The 18230-nt window shown below is 47.7% G+C and overlaps 1 protein-coding gene across 2 annotated transcripts; it reads right to left on the reverse strand.

Annotated features, from left to right (window-relative positions):
* Window positions 1-1061: 1061 nt before the first annotated feature.
* Window positions 1062-17361, reverse strand: Usp50 (ubiquitin specific peptidase 50). Of its 2 annotated transcripts, none has more exons than XM_037205196.1 (7): window positions 17012-17361; window positions 15214-15396; window positions 14767-14962; window positions 12915-13124; window positions 10776-10918; window positions 6539-6671; window positions 1062-1332 (listed from the first exon to the last, which is right to left on the reverse strand). In XM_037205196.1, the coding sequence occupies exons 1-7, from the start codon at window positions 17062-17064 to the stop codon at window positions 1141-1143; spliced, it is 1110 nt and encodes a 369-aa protein (XP_037061091.1). In that variant the 5' UTR covers window positions 17065-17361; the 3' UTR covers window positions 1062-1140. The 2 variants fall into 2 exon arrangements, with proteins under 2 accessions (XP_037061091.1, XP_037061092.1); XM_037205197.1 differs by having other exon boundaries at window positions 15214-15338; window positions 17012-17357.
* Between the last annotated feature and the right edge of the window lie 869 nt (window positions 17362-18230).

Raw genomic sequence — 18230 nt, forward strand, 5'->3', positions numbered from 1 at the left:
ATGACACAGGTGCCACCATCCAGCTGCTGGGTTTCTTGCCTCCTCGGCCATTGTGGTTTATGGGTGTCCTAGCTGACTCTGACTACTGATTGCTTTCCTCCCTTGGCAGCATACATAGCATGCCGGGATACTACGAGAGCTAGTCCTCAAGGGCAGGCTTCCAGGTCGGTTCCAGCTTGATTCCTTCAAGTCCTGTATCTGAAGTATGTGGTGGAATAGGATCTTAACCTTCAAGTTCTGGAAGGCAGCCAAGGGCAGTGCAGTAGTCCATATTGTCGGAGTCTCTTCTACACAAAGATTCTGAGAGTGGTTATTTACCTTACGGGGGAAGGTTAGAGCATGGGTTTCAAGTCCTTAAGATTTATATGTATTAGTGGTGTGTGGGGGTGTGGGGGTGTACCTTATGGGTGCTAACAACCAAACCCAGGTCCTCTGCTAGCAGCAAGGGCTATTAGGAGCCACTGGGCCATCTCCGACCCTTCGGGTCACTTTTGCACTTAACTTTTCCCTGTGCTAGTGATGCTGAGAAAACATCCTACCCCTGAGCTCCCCTGTGTAAACAAAAATTATTTGTGTTGGGCTGGTTAGATGGCTCAGTGAGGACCCAAGTTCAATCCCCAGGACCCACACAGTGGAAAAGAGAATGAACTTCCACAGGTTACCCTCTGACTTCCACATCCACACAGGACAAAATAAGTATAATTTTTTTGGAAAATAACTTGGTACTTATAATTATGAAATATGATAGAAACCCACCGCATGAAACATTGACCTTTGAAACCTGCAGTTCCTGGGCCCCTGTGATGGCAGTGCATGGCTTGCATGGCTTGCATGTGCCCCTGTGATGGCAGTGCATGGCTTGCATGGCTTGCATGTGCCCCTGTGATGGCAGTGCATGGCTTGCATGTGCCCCTGTGATGGCAGTGCATGGCTTGCATGTGCCCCTGTGATGGCAGTGCATGGCTTGCATGCCGCCCTTAGCGAGCAGGGACCTATCTCCTTATGCTGCAGACTTGTCTTGTAGAGGCTGTCTGTGAGACTTACAGACCTTAACGGTGGAAGTAGGTGGTAAAGATTTAATGACAAAGCACATTCCCTGCATTTTCTGATGGCTTGTTTGCAGTGGTCGGGAGCGCTGTCCTAGCTCTTGCGAGTCTGTATCGGGATAGAAAAGGGCTGGCAGCTGTAGAACAGAAGATAGGCTGTGGCCGTTTGAACTGAAGTGTCTGGAATCTCACTGACTCGGGTATCATCAAAGCTGTACCAGGCCTGAGTTACTGCATTCTTGCAGAAGGCGGTGTAATGGCCACCATCCAGATCACCAAAGTGGTTCTAGGGAAGAAAGGGTGTAAGACAAGGTTTCCACATGCAAACAAACGCTCTGACAGAATAAAAATGACAAGGCAAAAAAGCTTTTTAAATTGTCTAAGACTTGACAAAACTATTTCCCTAGTACAAGAGACCAAGTCTGACTTTGAACTGCTTATATCCTGTACTCATTAACTCTTTAATAGAATTATAAAGGAAGTCAGACAACCTGTATAAGCTTTTAAAATTCTGAGGTAATTTATGTGTATGAGTGTTCAGTCTGCATATGTGCACCACATAACGCCCAGTGTCCATGGAGGCCTGAAGAGAGCATTGGATCCCCTAGAACTGGAGATACCAATGGTTGTGTATGCTGGGAACTGAAGCCTGGCCTCAGTGACTCAACGCTGCAACAGTAAAACTGAGTAGCTGGCTAAAACAAAACAAACAAAACACCGTCGAGGCCTAAAATATATTCTAGCTGGCTTTTTACAAAGTTTGCTTAACACTTATCATATGAAGGAAAGAAAATAACATCAAGTGATAACCTTAGAAAAGCTTCTGCCTTGCAAGCCCTAACCCTGCATCTGAACAGCATGAAGGAAGACTTAACACATCCTAAGCCAGATGTAGCTCATACCTATAATCCTCAAATCCTATAAAACCCATTAACACTAGGCATGGTGGCTGAAATCCCAACACAGGAGGCTGAGGCCCTTGAAGGTTGAGGCAGGATGACTGCGGAAGTTGAAAGCTTGAATCATGTAGTGAGATCCTGTCTCAAAAAGAAAATGTCTAGCTTTTTTTACTTAATATATGTGTTTCCCTGCATGTATGTCTGAGCACCATGTGTGTGCTGGTGCATGCAGAAGCCAGAGGAGAGTTTTGGGTCCCCTGGAACTTGAGTCACAGATGGTTGTGAGCCACAGTGTGGGTGCTGGGAACCAGACCCAGGTCCTCTGCAAGAGCAGCCAGTGCTCTTAGCCACTGAGCCATTGATCCAGCCCCTTTCAGCCTTTAGGAGATACCTTGTGCACTACAGAACCAGCACAAAGGAGGCAGATACCCATTTATGTTGCCTTAATCCCTGTCTTGTCTCTTCATATCATAAAAATGCAAGAAGCAGATTGCCAAGCACAAGGAGGTGGGTGGTAACCAGAGCACTCGAACTGTGAGGCCACATAGGAGCCCTGGAGAGCAAGGCTTAGGTTCCAGAAAACAAGAAGCTGAACTGAGGTCTCCACACGTCAATGGAAGGACAGGCTAAGGCACTTGCCACCAAGCCTGATGATCTGAACTGAGTAGAACCCACGTGGTGGGAGGACTGATCCTTACAGGCTGTTCTCTGACCTCCACATGCGCACTCCATGTATGTGCCTCCACCCTTGCATAAATAATCTTTTAAATGTAAAACCATTAACACTAGGCGTGGTGGCTGAAATCCTAGCATAGGAAGCTGAGGCAGGAGATCATGAGTTGGAAGCCAGATTGAGCTAGCAGGGAAAACTACCTGAAAAAGAAAACCAAAAACAAAATACCAACCAGGGACAAAGCATATGAAGGATGCTCAACATCATAGGTAATTAAGAAAATGCTACTTAAAACCACAAGCTATCCAGTATGGTGAATGTCTTGTAATCCCAGTACTTGGGATGTGGTTCAAGAACTGCCTGGGCTACAAGAGCCTCGGTAGGTAGGTAGGTAGAGATAGGTAGGTGATAGATAGATAGACAAGACAGACAGATAGGTAGATAGAGGTAGGTGGATGGATGGATGGATGGATGGATGGGTAGGTAGGTAGATAGATTACAGAGAGATTTTTTTTCCCGAGACAGCTTCTCGGTGTATCCATGACTGTATCTAGAACTCACTCTGTAGACCAGGCTGGCCTTGCACTCAGAGATCCACCTGCCTCAGCCTCCCAAGTACTGGGATTACATGTGTGTGCCACCACCACCTGGCTTTTGCTTAACTATTTTGAGAGCTGGGTAATAACAAGCAAGGAGAACGAATGAGCTGGAACATGATGTAGTGGTGCAAATGGCACTGTCACATTAGAAATCAAGTTGAGGGGTTGGGGATTTAGCTCAGTGGTAGAGCACTTGCCTAGCAAGCGCCAGGCCCTGGGTTCGGTCCTCAGCTGGGGGGGGGGGGGAATCAAGTTGATAACTCTTCAAGGGTTAAGTGTACAGTTAGCATATGTCTAGCAATTCCCTCGGGTATATCCTCAAGAGAAACTGTCCACACAAAACCCTGTGTATGGCATTAATGGTACCAGTTATAAAGTGGAGTCATCCCAAGTATTCCCAATGAATAAATGAAATGTGGTATGTTCACACAGTAGAATGTAACAAAAACAAACAAAAGTACATGCTACAACACAGGGAAACCGTAAAAGTATGCTGAGAAACAACACTCGTGCCTTTAACCTACTTTAGAGGCAGAAGGACTTAAGGCCAGCCTGGTCTACAGAATGAGTTTCAGGCTAACCAGGGCCACATATCGACATTCTGTCTCAAACAAAAACCCAAGATGAGGCAGTTGTGTGATTCCATTGTGTGAGGTGTCTAAGATGACACACCAAGAGAAACAGGAAGCCCCTGCTGACCGCCAGGGGCTGGTGGGGAGAAGAAATGAGTAGAGAAGACTCTTAGGAATGCTGAAACTGTTCTAGAATGTAATTGTGATGATAATAGACAACTGTGTAAACAGACACCAAATCCCACTGAACTGTACACACTAAGAGAAGTTCACAGTTATCCAAATACGTATTTTTAAGTCTGAAAGACAAAAAGTTTACAGCCAGGCAAATACTGACTGTATTTGTTGAGCACAGACACACACCACACACACACTGTGGTCTGGAACGGTGCCACCCATAGATCCACATATGCAGACCTTGCCCCCAAAGTGTGAGATGGTAGAACCTTCATAGATGGGGACTTCTGAGAGGGCCTTAGGTCCGTGGGCATGTGTCCCCCTCAGTGAGTCACTGCCCTGACATGCCCCTGCTGAGGCGTGTTAGGTGATAAAGAGCTGCAGTTTGGAAAGATCTGTTTTTTCCCAGATGTGAACCTAGAGATGCAGACAGCCAGGCAAGCAGTCTGTACTCAGACCTGTGACACAGTAAGAGAACACAGGCAACAGGTTAGAAAAACAGGCAAAGACACACAGAAAACACAGCTCAGTAGGACAGGCTAGGACACACCTGAAATCCCAGCACCCAGGAAGCAAGTTCAAGTGCTGTCCCAACGTGCGAGCAGCTAGATGGTCCAACAGAAAGCTCCCAAGTTCAACAGGGACTTAAGGCGACCACACTTCCCATTGCTACTACTGAGGTGAACGTGAGCAACTGCTTTGGAATGCCACTAGTCTGTTTACTAATGCTGGCATATGCATACTCACCCGCCAGTACCGACTCCCAACAATAGACTCCAAAAGTCCATGTACATCTGTTCACCAAAACGTGCAAGAGCAAGCGCAGTAACACTCACGCAATGGAAGCCTATCCAGTGGTGAGAATGAACTGTAGTATAACTATAGAACTATAACTGAAATTAACAGAATTTTGAGCAAAGGACCAGATCCCATGAGGACCTACTGCAGGGTGAATTTGCATAAAGCATGAAAGCAGAGTTACTGTGTTAGAGGTCTGGTTTCCACACCTGAAGAGGAATAAGGACCATTACACACTGATGGTAATGGCTGAGCATCCCCTGCCCCCACAGAAAGGGTTTCTCTGTGTAGCCCTGGCTGTCCTGGAACTAACTGTAGACCAAGCTGGCCTCATACTCAAGAGATCCACCTGCTTCTGCTTCCTAAGTGCTGGGATTAAAGGCATGCGTTACTTACTGCCCAGCATGAGCCCTGTTCTTATTGCATGGATGTGCTCACTGGACAACTTGCCAAATTGTATACTCAGATTCTATGTGTTTTCCTTCAAAAAACCGTTTTTCAAGACAGAGTCTAATGTGGCCCAGTCTAGCCTCAAGCTTATACAGGTGAGGATAACCTTGACCTTCTGGTCCTGCTGAGTGCTTAGATTATAGGTATGCACCACCAGTGACAGTTTATGGTGTTGTACATTGAAATCAACTAACGTTCTGTGGGTCCTGGACAAGCTTGGCTCTTTGTGGCGGTACAGGGGAATGCTGGTGTTAAACCACCTGTAGAAAATCTTGTTTTTGTACAAATAAAAAGCTGGGTGGCAGGGGGGGGGGAGGCTGGGGTGTTGGTAGAGTGCTTGCCCAGGATTCAAACACCCATCGTGGCAATTCACAACTGTCTGTAACTCCAGTTCTAGGGGCTGTAGCATCCTCACACAGCCAAACATGCAGGCGAAACCCCAAAGAACATTTAAAAAAACAAAACAAAACAAACAAAAACCAGTTTTCCTGAATCAGAAACAGATCTCAGGACACAGCACCTTTGGAACTCACAATAATTAGCATCTACATCTGATGGGAGAGAGGAAGAAGCCACTGTAGACCCCAGAGTGTGGGGAAATAGCTGTGTGGAGAGGAAGGGTAAATGCTGTAAAGGAGACAGATGGCCTACAGGAGAATAAGAAGTGAGCGTTGTGCAAGTCTGAGGGCGGCTCTGAACCTTGGGATGTGGAAGACTAGCCACAGTCCCTCCCTCTTTATCTGTTCAATATTTCTGAGACAAGGTCTCACAAGTCCTGGCTGTCCTAGAACACACTATGGAGACCAGGCTGACCTTGAACTCAAGAGATCTGCTCTGCCTCCTGAATGCTGGTGGTGTACAACACCACATCTGACTTCATTTTTCAATATACTACTGAGCAATAAGATGGACTGGCAGATTCAATTTCAGCATGTCAGAGGGTCCTGTGACAGGCTTGCACTCTGGAAGGACCCCCACCCTCTGACACAACAGCTCAGAGAACGCCTCTGCTCAGGCTGTTTCATGCGGGAGATTCTGGACTGTGGGGGACAGCATACCCAGCACCAATCATAGCGACTTAGAGCCACAGGGAGCCCCTGGGCCAGGCTTCAGCCAAGCACCGAGTCCTGGGACTGTTCCTGGTGTGTGGGTGCTGGCTACAGAGTGCTTCATGATTACACAAGGCACACTATTAACATGGACCTGACCTCTAGGGGTGCACGTGGCCAAGGCTCATAGCTCTGCAGTGGCCACCAAGTGGGAGGAGGGAGGAGGCAGAAGACGGGATGTTCTACTCCTTTAGGAGTTTTAGTATTAAACTCACCACCACTGCACAGAGGTTGTACTTAGGATGTTTCCGGAAAATTGGACAGATGTAAGGCGTGAGGTCCAAGTTCGTGAGTGGGTAACGGACGTCTGTCCTCAGCTTCCTCTTTACTGTACCCTGGATGTCAAACCTGAAGAAATAACAAATGCATGACATTCAAAATAAGTTTGTAAGCTACTTAATGAATGAGGTCCACATGTGTAGATACATTCCAAGTACAGTTAGAGTAACTTTTGAGATGATTATCTGGTATATAAATTACTTCCTTATTGAAATATATTTATAAATGGCAGACCCATCGGCCTCACCAAAATGAGTCAACGAGAGACAGTGTAGACCTCAGCAAACCTTGCCTGGCGTGCCAAAAAGGTCAAACCACCTCCCATTTCTTTCTGCTCTCCGGACCTCCCTCCACCTCTCCATCCTTCCTCTCCCCCAGTCTCACTATGTAGCCTTGACCATAAAGCAGGAAACCCTATTCTCCAAAACTAGGGGGATGCCCTGTGTGGTGGTTTGAATGAAAATGCGCCCCCCATAGGCCCATAGGGAGGGGCACTGTTAGGAGGCGTGGCCTTGTTGGAGGAAGTGTGTCACTGGGGGTGGGCTTCGAGGTTTCAGCAGCTAAAGCCAGGCCCAGTGTCGCCGTCCCTCCGCTGCCTGGGGATCCAGATGTAGAACTCTCAGCTACCTCTCCAGCACCATGTCTGCCATGATGATGATGGACTAAACCTCTGAACTCTAAGCCAGCCCAATTACATGTTGTCCTTTATAAGAGTTGCTGTGGTCATGGTGACCCTTCACAGCATCATGATGGTGGGTGTTCTAAGAGGCAAAACCGTGGGGACAGAAAACAGATTAGTCATTCCCTGGGGTGGGCTGTGGGGATGGGGGGGGGTTGCCATGCAAACATAAGGAGCTAGTTTAGATATCCGGCACCTATGTCAATGCCAGGGAGCATGTGGCCCACCTGTAACCTCGGCACTCAGGAGGCAGAGACCCTAGCACAAGCTGGCTAACTGGATTATCCAAATCGGTGAGCCCTGGGTTCAAGCCAGAGACACTGCCTTGATACCTGAAAGTGACTGAGGAAGACACCAGATGCCACCCTTCGGCCCACATGGGCGTGCACACACACACAGCTCCCAGAGGCATCCACATACTTGAAGTAATTCCCTGGGTTTATGGCAATGGTGGTAAAGAACCATCAGAATTTTCTGGAGTGACAGATGTTGATACATGGGTTGCCACAGATTTGACTGTGTGCATTTATACAATTTCATACACCAAATACATTTTATATGTGTAAATATGTATTTTTAAGAGATTCGCTTATTTTGAAGTTTCATGTACATAAGTGTTTTGCCCTTGTGTGTGCGTGTATACCACATGCGTTGCTTGTGGAGGTCAGCATAGGGCTTTGGATCTCCTCGACCTGGAGTTCGAAGTGGTGGGCCACGATGGAACCAAACCCTGGCCCTCTGCAAGAGCAGCAGGTGCTCTTAGCCCTGGGCCATCTCTCCAGCCCGTGTGTAAATCTATCTTAATATTAATAAACTCAAAGCCAGAGCTCTTAGTGGGCCATAGAACTTGGTGGGAAGGGATTGTGTACCAAGTGCACATGTGGAGGGAACTTAGAGAAGGCTGCTTCTCTCCTCCCATCACATGGCTCCCAAAGGTCAAACCTAGGTCATGGGGGCAGGATACCCCCTGAGCTAGCTGTCTGGCCTTCAACTTCACTTCTAAGAAATATATTCTACCAACAAATTACCATAGCATGAGGGAGTTAAATGCTATCTCATTTGTATTAGTGGTTGATGGGGAAGAATCCAGCCCATGGTGGGTGGGGCCACCCCTGGGCTGGTGGTCCTGGGCTCTATAAGAAAGCAGGCTGAGCAAGCCATGAGGAGCAAGCCAGTAAGCAGCACCCCTCCATGGCCTCTGTGTCATCAGCTCCTGCCTCCAGGATCCTGCCCTGTTTAAGTTCATTATCAAAAACCAACAGGACCTGGTGGCAGTGGCGTACGCCTTTAATGCCGCCGCTATCCAACATCACTGATTTGGATAGAGTTACTATTGCTGTGAGGAAACACCATGACCAAAGCGACTTGGGGAGGACAGGGTTTAACTTGGCTCCTCCTTCCACATTACAGTTCATCAAGGAAAGAAGTCAGGGCAGGAACCCAAACAAGGACAGGGACATGGAGGCAGGAGCTGACACAGAGGCCATGGAAGATGCTGCTGACTGGCTTGCTCCGCCTGCTTTCTTACAGAGTCCAGGACCACCAGCCTAGGGGTGACCCCACTCACAGTGGGCTGGGGCCTCCCCAGTCAATCACTGATTAAGAAAACACCCTACAGGTTTGCCTACAGCCTGATCTTATAGAGGTATTTTCTCAATAGAGGTTCCCCCCTCTCAGATGACTCTAGCTTGTGGCAAGATGATATAAAAACTAACTAGCACAAGTGATCCCTTGCCGACACACAAACACATCATTTGTTAAACATAACCTTCCCTTTCTTGTTGTTTCCAATATCTCATATTAAAAGTACAATGTGAAGCAGACTTCTCACCCTGACCCCTTCAATCCTTGGGCTTCCGTTGCTGCCGAGGCTGTTCCTTCACCAATGGCCTCTTGCCGCACCAAGCCTCAGCTGCTCTCCATGACCCCATCGTGGCTTCAAAACCAGTACCACATGGGTGACTCTTACAGATAACCAAGTTCAGATGGTAGCACACGGTACAGCCTTGGCCTCCTATGGAACACGGCTTCCGCGGGCTGACTGACTCTGAGGAAACTTCTCAGTGTCACCCCAGGGACACTGGACTCTTTAATCACTGTTAACTTCTCACGGCCAGCCATCATCAGTAGTCACAGCAAGCAGAGGTTTCACAGCAGTGGCCCTGGGTCTTGATAATCACAGCTGAGTTTCCAGTTTTCAGGCCCAGCTGACCAGAACCACAGAGCTAATTCAAAATAGCAAATAGGCAGCAGCCCTGACAATCTTTTTTTTGGTTTTTCGAGACAGGGTTTCTCTGCATAGTTTTGGTGCCTGTCCTGGATCTCTCTCTGTAGCCCAGGCTGGCCTCAAACTCACGGACATCCTCCTGGCTCTGCCTCCCGAGTGCTGGAAATCAAGGTGTGTGCCACCACTGCCCAGCTTAGTTTAAATAGCTCTCAACTTCCCTCTGGACCTTCATAAGCCAGGCCTCTGTGGTCTCCAGCGCTCTCAACACCCTTATCTTCTAAGGTCCTACAAAACAGCCCACTGAGCTCTCCACACTCATTGGCTTTTCTAGCCCCAAGTTCCAGAGTCCTACAATTCTCCCCAACATAACACCATCAAGTCTGTCACAGCAATAGCCCATTACCCTGGTACCAAGCTCTGTCTTAGGGTTACTATGGCTCTGAGGAAACATCATGACCAAAGAAACTTGGGGAGGAAAGGGTTGACTTAGCTCACCATTCTACATCTCGGTTCATCATTGAGGGAAGTCAGGGCAGGAATCTGGAGGCAGGAACTGATGCAGAGGCCACGGAGGAGAGCTGCTTGCTGGCTTGCTCATCATGGCTTGCTCAGCCTGCTTTCATACAGAACCCAGGACCAGCAGCTCAGAAGCAGCACCACCCACCATGGGCTGGGCCTCCCCTATCAATCACTAATTAAGAAAACTGTCCTACAGGCTTGCCTAGAGCCTGATTTTATGGAGGCATTTTCTCAATTGAGGCTCCCTCCTCAGATGACTAACTTGTTTCAAGCTGACTCATAACACTAGCCGGCACAATCACTCTAGTGAATGAGCAGGTAAATCTACATGGAAGATGCACTAGTAGGAGGAGGGAGAGGGGAAATGTGGAGGTATTGCTTAATGGGAACAGGGCTTCTGTCTGGGGTATTAAAAAGTTCTGGAAATTGTGGCTGTTGACATTTAACATTGTAAGGGTAATTAACGCAAATGGATTACACACTTGAAATGATCAAAATGATAGTATTACAAAACTTTAAAAGAAATTTCATATTAAACTGAAATCCAGTCCAGCACATGGATTGGACTCTTCACTCTTCACTTCTCTGACACTGAGGACTAAACCTGGGACACTTTGCAGCTAAGTACCCACTTTGCCCCGATTTTAGAACAAGCTACATATTAAATGGATAAACTATTAGTATGTGAATGACATCTCAGTAAAATTGTTGAAAACCATCTGCCCACAAGATGTCAAAATCCACATACCTTTTTAAGTGAAAAACAATTATTTTTGGTGCTTTGGAAATAGTGGACCTCACAGCTGTTTCTTGCTTGATTTCACAAAAAGAACAATGGATTTGGTTGTTCCAGGTCAATGTGTCTTGTTGGAAAAAACACTGGAGACAGTCCTGTTGGGGGAGAAAGAGCATTTGATGACCAGGGATCCCTGCTGACATTAGAGGAAAGCAGGAGTTGGTTGTGTTCGTCCAGAATCACAGCCCATTGGAGGTGGAGGCAGGAGGATCCTAATACAAGGAGACCTTATCTCTCAAACAAACACACAAACAAAACCATAAAACTTTGGAGCCAGGCAGTGGTGGCACACACCTTTAATCCCAGCACTCAGGAGGCAGAGGCAGGTGGATCTCTGTGAGTTCGAGGCCAGCCTGGTCCACAGAGGGAGATCCAGGACAGGCACCAAAGCTACACAGAGAAACTCTGTCTCGAAAAAAGACAAAAAACCAGAATCCTCCCTCACCCCAAACAACAACTTTGAAGAGCTGTATAAATGTGCTTCTGGGAGTTTTTCTAAGGAACAGACCCAGGAGTTACGACGCTCTACCACCAGAGTCCTGTAAAATCTACCTAGCACTTTTTTTTTGTTTTGTTTTTTGAGCTGGGGCTGGTGGCTCACACCTTTAATCCAGACACAGGAGGTGCCCTTCAAGTCAAAGCTAGCTTGATCTGCTTACCAAGTTCCAGGTCAGCCAGGGCTACACAGTGAGACCCTGTCTTAAGAATAATAAATAAAAATCTACCTAGCAACAAGTGATGCTTTTTCACCGAGCTGCTGAGATGGGCTTAGGTTCTTTTCCCACTAATAATCTATGAATTATCACTTTAATTTTCTGGTTTATTTCAGAATAATACAGACTTTGAAATTCCTAATAACAAGTCGGACATCTGTTTTCTATTATAAATCTGCTGACTCAACAGAGGGGAGAGCCGTTTGAAAATTGATCATATCTCATGGTTTGGGATGACAAATCTACAGTAGATGAGTCAGAGCGCACACCCCAGAGAAGACTTCTCTAGCCAGGCCCTGTTTCTGCAAGTTCTTGGTTTAGAGGGGAGGGGGGCAGTACAGACTGTTTCCTTAGACCCGCCAGTGCTTCCTTCAAGAATCTGGAGTTCTTTCCAGTAATCTTGAGCCTTTTGATCTAAGGGAAAACAAAATAAAAAGTAATAGGGTTCTGTTCCCCAACCATACATACGAAACCTGCTGCCAGCAGATGTTTTCTCAATCTCAAAAGAAAAATTTGTGGGAAACTCTGCAAGAAAAGCGTTCCCTGGTTCCCTGGTTCCTGACGGCTCCTAACCAGCCACTTCCTTCCTCTGCAGTATCCACATCACCCCACCTCCCCACTTAGAGGTTAGTTCTGAGCGCTGTGGTGAAGGAATCAGAGAGGCAAACCAAGTCACCAGAATCCTCCCTCTTCCCAACAGAGCCCGCAGCTTCCATCCGAAGTGTAAGACTGAAAGTCTTGGGGGCTGGGGAGAGGCTGAACGGTAAGACACAGGCTGCTCCTGCAGAGGATCCAGGGTCAGCACCCATGGGGTGGCTCACAACTGTTTTTAACTGCAGTTCCAGGGGATGTGATGCCCTCTTCTGGCCTTCTTGGGCACCAAGCATGCACATGGTGCACATAAATGCATTCAGGCAAACATGCATACACTATGTAATAAAAATAAATCTTTATAAAAGAGTCCATTATAGCTAGTCCTAGCCTTAAAGTATAGAGTATGGAGGTGGGAGTGAGTCATAAGGTCACAAACTCCCCATCTCAAAAGACTGAATAAACCTCACCCATATTTATAATTTTAAGTGAGGCTTTGTCTTGAGTACCTCTAGAAATACAACTAAATTTACAGTAATTATTAACCATAGGTTGCTTTTCCAAAAAAAAAAAAAATGCTGTTCATTCGTGGACTTTATTATATCTTTAAGGCACACAACAGCCGTCTCCTACTAAAATTGTAGGAAATCACGGCCATGACTGTAATCGCACTATCTGGGAGACTCAGGCAGGGTTACCTGAGTCCAATGTCCCAGGCTAGCCTGGATGACACAAGAAAACCCAGTCTCAAAAACCAGAACATGTATTCAGGAGCTGGGGCTCCTACCTGAAGGGAGCATTCACACTCGGATGGGATGGGGAGGGAGAGGACGGTGAAGACTTCATTCCTGTAGGTGCAGTTCTCACACTTCAAACATGTGATGCTGTAACTGAGCTGTCCTTCAAACAGCCGGGTGATGATGGACGTCTCGCTGGCCATCACCTTCCTGCAGCATCGTTGGGCAGATCTTTTCTCATGTGCTCTTCTCTGGCAGTGCTGTGGAGAGGGACAAATTCCTCTTGGTCATCTAGTGGTTATAAGAACCACGCAAAATGGAAAGGCTGGTTTTTCAATCAGAATGATACATTTGGACCAGAAAACAGTTTGGATTCAGCCAGAACACTTAGACCTTGGCAGCATATGCCATGTGTGATATTTGATAGCTCTGCTATTTCCCTTTCTAGATGAAACTAAAAGATGGTAAGAATTGCCCTGGCAGGAGAGGAGATACTTCAAGGAGAGGCATTTGTGTCCTCCCTTTGGCTATCAGAATACTAAAAACAATGGTCCTTGAGATACTGGATTGTGGCTCTCAAGGCTGAATGAAGCCTGGTGTGGATGGAGGAAGAGCTGGTCTCCCAGGAAGAGATTAAGCACATTTGCAACAACTTATCTTACCGACTTGTAAGAAAGATAGGCACGGAAATAATGATGGGTCGGTGACCGGCGGGACTGGCTTTGAACAGACTCTTAGTTATGTATACTTCTAGCCACCTGTTTAAACGTAAACCCCCTGTCATACCCCAAAGTTGACATGGGGACCACCGAACCTCTTTATTGGTTTCTCTTCCCAGTCTAGCCCCACAGGATGGATCTCTTGGATCTTCCCAGTGTTACTGTCTCTGTCCTACTGAAGCAGGTGGAGGCTGAACCGAGCGTGCTAAGGCTTTGACCCTGTAAGAGCGTTGGTAACAATTTGGCAAGCTAGGCGGGCACTTGCAAGCAAGTTGGCCCTGAGTGGAGAGGGAAGATTCAACAGGCCCCATATGTCCCCCTAGAATGCTTTTCTGGGAGACTTCTGATTTTTGGTTTCAGCCAGTGTGAGCTGCTTTGGACCTGAATTCAGCAAAGTGAGACGACTGGTTAGACACATTGTTTTGAACTCAGGTAAATCTCTCCTGGTCAGTTTGCCCAGGGCTTTGCCTTCTTGTTGGGTTGGAGGCTTTTTTGAGCTACTTGATTTCTGCTGAACCATTTGAGCTAATATCCCTTGAATGCCTAAGCAAATTTGGAGTACTGTTGGGCTATTGGCCATCTGTTATATTCCAAGGAAAGCTGGAATGTGAGTATTTCAGATCTCTCCCGTATTACCTGCACTTGGAAAAGGGGGCTGAGGCAGGAAGATTGTTGAGTCAGATACCTGCCCGACACAGTTAAGACTGTCTCAGAAAAAAATAAAATGAAAATAGATATTTAAAAAAAAATTTCAGGAGCTGGAGAGATGGTTCAATGGTTAAGAGCACTGGCTGCTCTTCCAGAGAATCTGGGTTCAATTCCCAGCACCCACATGGCGGCTCTTAACTGCCTGTTAACTCCAGTTACAGGGGCTCTGATGCCCCTTCTGGCCTCCATGAGAACCTGGCAAGCAAGTAGTACACAGACATACATGCACATAAAATAAAAATTAAAAAAATATTTTTAAGTGAAAAAAAGCAAATCAACCAATAAACAACAAATATCCTAACCTGGACATTTTTGTCAGGACCCTCAGCACCCAGAGCCCTGCCCTACTCAGTGCAAGGCAGGAGACACACACACACACACACACACACACACACACACACACACACACACACACACACACACAGATTTTCTGATAAAGGTGCACATCTCCTAGCTCCAGGCAGTTAGTTCTTACCTTTTTCAAAGCTTCATGAAGCTCATTGAGGACGTAAATCAGGAACTCCTGTGCATCTTGCTGTGTCTTTTTCAGAAAAGCTGGGTAAAGACTGCCAAGAGCCGACAGAAATATCTCTGGTGAGACACACTCTGAGTCCCCAAGCCACATATCTGTCATCAGGTAGGCAAAGGCGGTGGTGACGTCACTGCAGTCCCTGGGAAGAAGAGGGGGTCAAAGGGCAAATATTCCCTGCTGGTTTAATGAAAATCGAAGGCCTGGTTATGGAAGCCCAGGGTCAGTCCATGCCCCTGCATCAGTTCTGTGTGCCCTCCCTGCTGGGCTCACCCCTGATGTGCTATCGAGGGACCTTCAGTGCCTGGGCTGGTACCGCCCTTCACAAGGACTCCAGCAGGTCCTTCCTCGGGGACTTGGGGTGGGGCAGAGCTCAGTGAAGAAGCCTCTTACTTCTGAAGAGCGGTGATGTACTTTCCGGAGAGGAAGTACTCCACGAGCGGGGAGATGCTGCACAGACACTGCAGGATGGCGTTCATGTAGCACGTGTTGCCCAGGTTCCGCAGTCCTGTCACACCCTGGAAGTGTGGCTGGGTCTCAGACTCGGGCAGGGAGTCATAATCTGCACACTCCGCGCTGTGTGGCCATATGGAAGGAAAGGGTTTCCGGGGAAGAGAGTGAGTGGGGGTGACAGCGAGGCCCCTCGGCTTAGGAAGTAAGTGCTTGTGTGGCTGGGAGGCAAGCTCCTGGAACCCAGGCAGCCTCCGAACTGACAGCTCTCTTGCTTCACGTCTCAAAGTCAGCTGTTACCTGCCACCAGCTTGGCAAGAAGGGGGTTTTACTCGTTTTGTTTTGAGATAGGGTCTCCCTATGTATCCCTGGCTGGCCCACTATTGGCTATGAAGACCAGACTGGCCTCGAACTCACAGAGATCCCCCTGCCTCTGCCTCCTGAGTGCTGGGATTAAGTGTGTACATGGCTATGACACTGCTGTGGAGGATTCTTTTTGTTTTTTGTTTTTGAGACAGAGTTTCTCTGTGTAGTTTTGGTCCCTGTCCTGGATCTCGCTCTGTAGACCAGGCTGGCCTCGAACTCACAGAACTCGAACTTGCCTGGCTCTGCCTTCTGAATGCTGGGATTAAAGGCATGCACCACCATCACCCTGGTGGGAAGGATTCTTAATGAATTTTCTCTTACACCACTCTCTATCAAGGACTGAAGGATTTTAACCTAGTGTCTGCCACACAAGGAATGCTGTACCTCCCTTGTAGGGTGGTCGTAAGGATAATGCAGGTGCCACGCTAGGTACTAGATTACATAGTGAATGATAGCTTTTAAAAGAATGCAGTGGGGCTGGAGAGACGGCTCAGAGGTTAAGAACACTGACTACTCTTCCAGAGGTCCTGAGTTCAATTCCCAGCACCCACATGGTGGCTCACAACCATCTGTAATGAGATCTGGCGCCCTCTTCTGGCCTGCAGGCATATATGCAGGTAGTGCACTGTATACATACTAAATAAATAAATAAATAAATATATCTTTAAAAAATGCAGTGGGTGCTGGAGAGATGGCTCAGCAGTTAAGAGCACTCAATGCTCTTTCGGAGGTCCCTGGCTCCCTTCCCAGCACCCACATGGCAGGTCACAAATGTCTAACACTCCAGTTGCAGGGAATCTAATGCCCTCTTCTGACCTTTGGTGCACTTACATGCTGGCAAAACATTCACACACATAAAATAAAAATAAACCTCAAAAAAAATATATCACTGACTTATTTACTTATTTAGGCTCGCTTCAGGTAAGAGGCGGGATTCGAACATCTGCCTGACTTGCAGAGCCGAGCAGCAGGCTCCAGGAGGCCTCCTTTCCCTAGGCAGCTTTCTCTTTGTATGTGACCTAGTCCAGCAGGGCCCCTCAACACCTTTGTTCTTTATGATTTTTCGTTCCATGTCCTGAATCTAAAACTGGTATCCCATGATCCGGCAGGCCTCACTGAGTCCTTGTGTTCACAGGCACACCCGTCTGAAAAGTGCTCCCTGACCCACGGAGGGTCCTTTGCACTTTCCCTCACTGACGTCACAGAGGCCCTGGACTGACTGCTTAGGAAGTACATGTATGTTACCTTTTCGGGGTCCTGCACAGGTCAAAGCCGGCAGAGCCCTCCCAAATGCAACCTGTGCCCCAACTCCTCTGGGTAAGGCTCCTCCCCCATTCCTATGCTATCTACGAAGGCACAGGACACAGAGGCTCACAGGACACAGTAGACCCGGAAGTCATCTGCCGGGAATGGCCGCTGCGAAGTCATTTTAATGGGAGACGGTGGGTGTTCGCTTCTACTCAGGAGCTAAGTTTGATCCTTTAAACTTCATTTCTCCAAGACTGTTTCCCTGGCTTTGTTTCTGTTTGTTTGGTTTTAAACAATGTGAATGCTCTTCCCCCTCGTGGTTGCTGCAGACTTGAGTTCATCTGACTGAGGCCTGGGCCACCTTGGTCCTTTCCTTGCATCATAATTGTCTGCGTTCACCCCAAGGTTCCAGTGTGTTGTCAGGGGAGACCGGCGTTTGTGTGTCTGAGGTGTTTTTGAAAGGTCAACTTTCTGAGAACCAACTGTCCACATCAGGGCTCTCCCTCCACTGCTCAGGTACATGTATGCCACACACAAGCACACACACACAGATGTTCGTCCCCGGGATTAGTTGGCACTGTGGCAACCCTGCTCCCACGATCCCTAGCAGAACATCTCTCACTCTATGGAGGAAGACGGCCTTTCTGATTCCAGTGCACACTGCAGTGCGCTCACCAGTACTCCCTCTTGGGAAGGAAGGAGACACAGTGGGACATGGCCACATGACCTGTGGCACACAGGCTTATTATAAGACTGACAAGCTATGACCTCACAGGCACGCATGATTCTCTGAGCTCAGACATGTGCTTCAGACTGGGGAAGAGGATGGCATCCTCCCTCTAACTAGAGAAAGCTCGTGGCTGGGTCCCTTGCTGCTGCTGGCCTGCTCTTCCCTGAGCAGATCTACTGAGGCAGCAGAGCAACAGCGGAAAGCAGACAAAAAGCCCTCAGGACCAATCACTTGGCTTCTCTATCGCACACAGGCCAAAGTAAGGGTACCATCAAAACCCAGCTTGGGGAACCAATGAGCTTTCCTGGGGTCACTTTCAGCGAGTGTGGACGAGGGTCGTAGAAGCACATACGACTCAGCCGGCTGTGTCACTAAAGACCCACCCAAGTATGAGTGACAGCTTGTGGGAGCTGGACTCTGGGACACACACACAGCCTACAGACATTCATGGGCTGGAGAGCGACCCTTCTCGGTTTTTTAATTACAAGCCACACATTGCACCACACACAGATTATACCAAAGCATACCCCACCCCCGCACAAAAGCTAAGAAATATTCTATCCATAATGATGCCCCTCCGTGGTGTGTGTGTGTGTGTGTGTGTGTGTGTGTGTGT

Source organism: Peromyscus leucopus, chromosome 4, assembly GCF_004664715.2.
Source record: "Peromyscus leucopus breed LL Stock chromosome 4, UCI_PerLeu_2.1, whole genome shotgun sequence".
In the NCBI taxonomy this organism is placed as follows: domain Eukaryota; kingdom Metazoa; phylum Chordata; class Mammalia; order Rodentia; family Cricetidae; genus Peromyscus; species Peromyscus leucopus.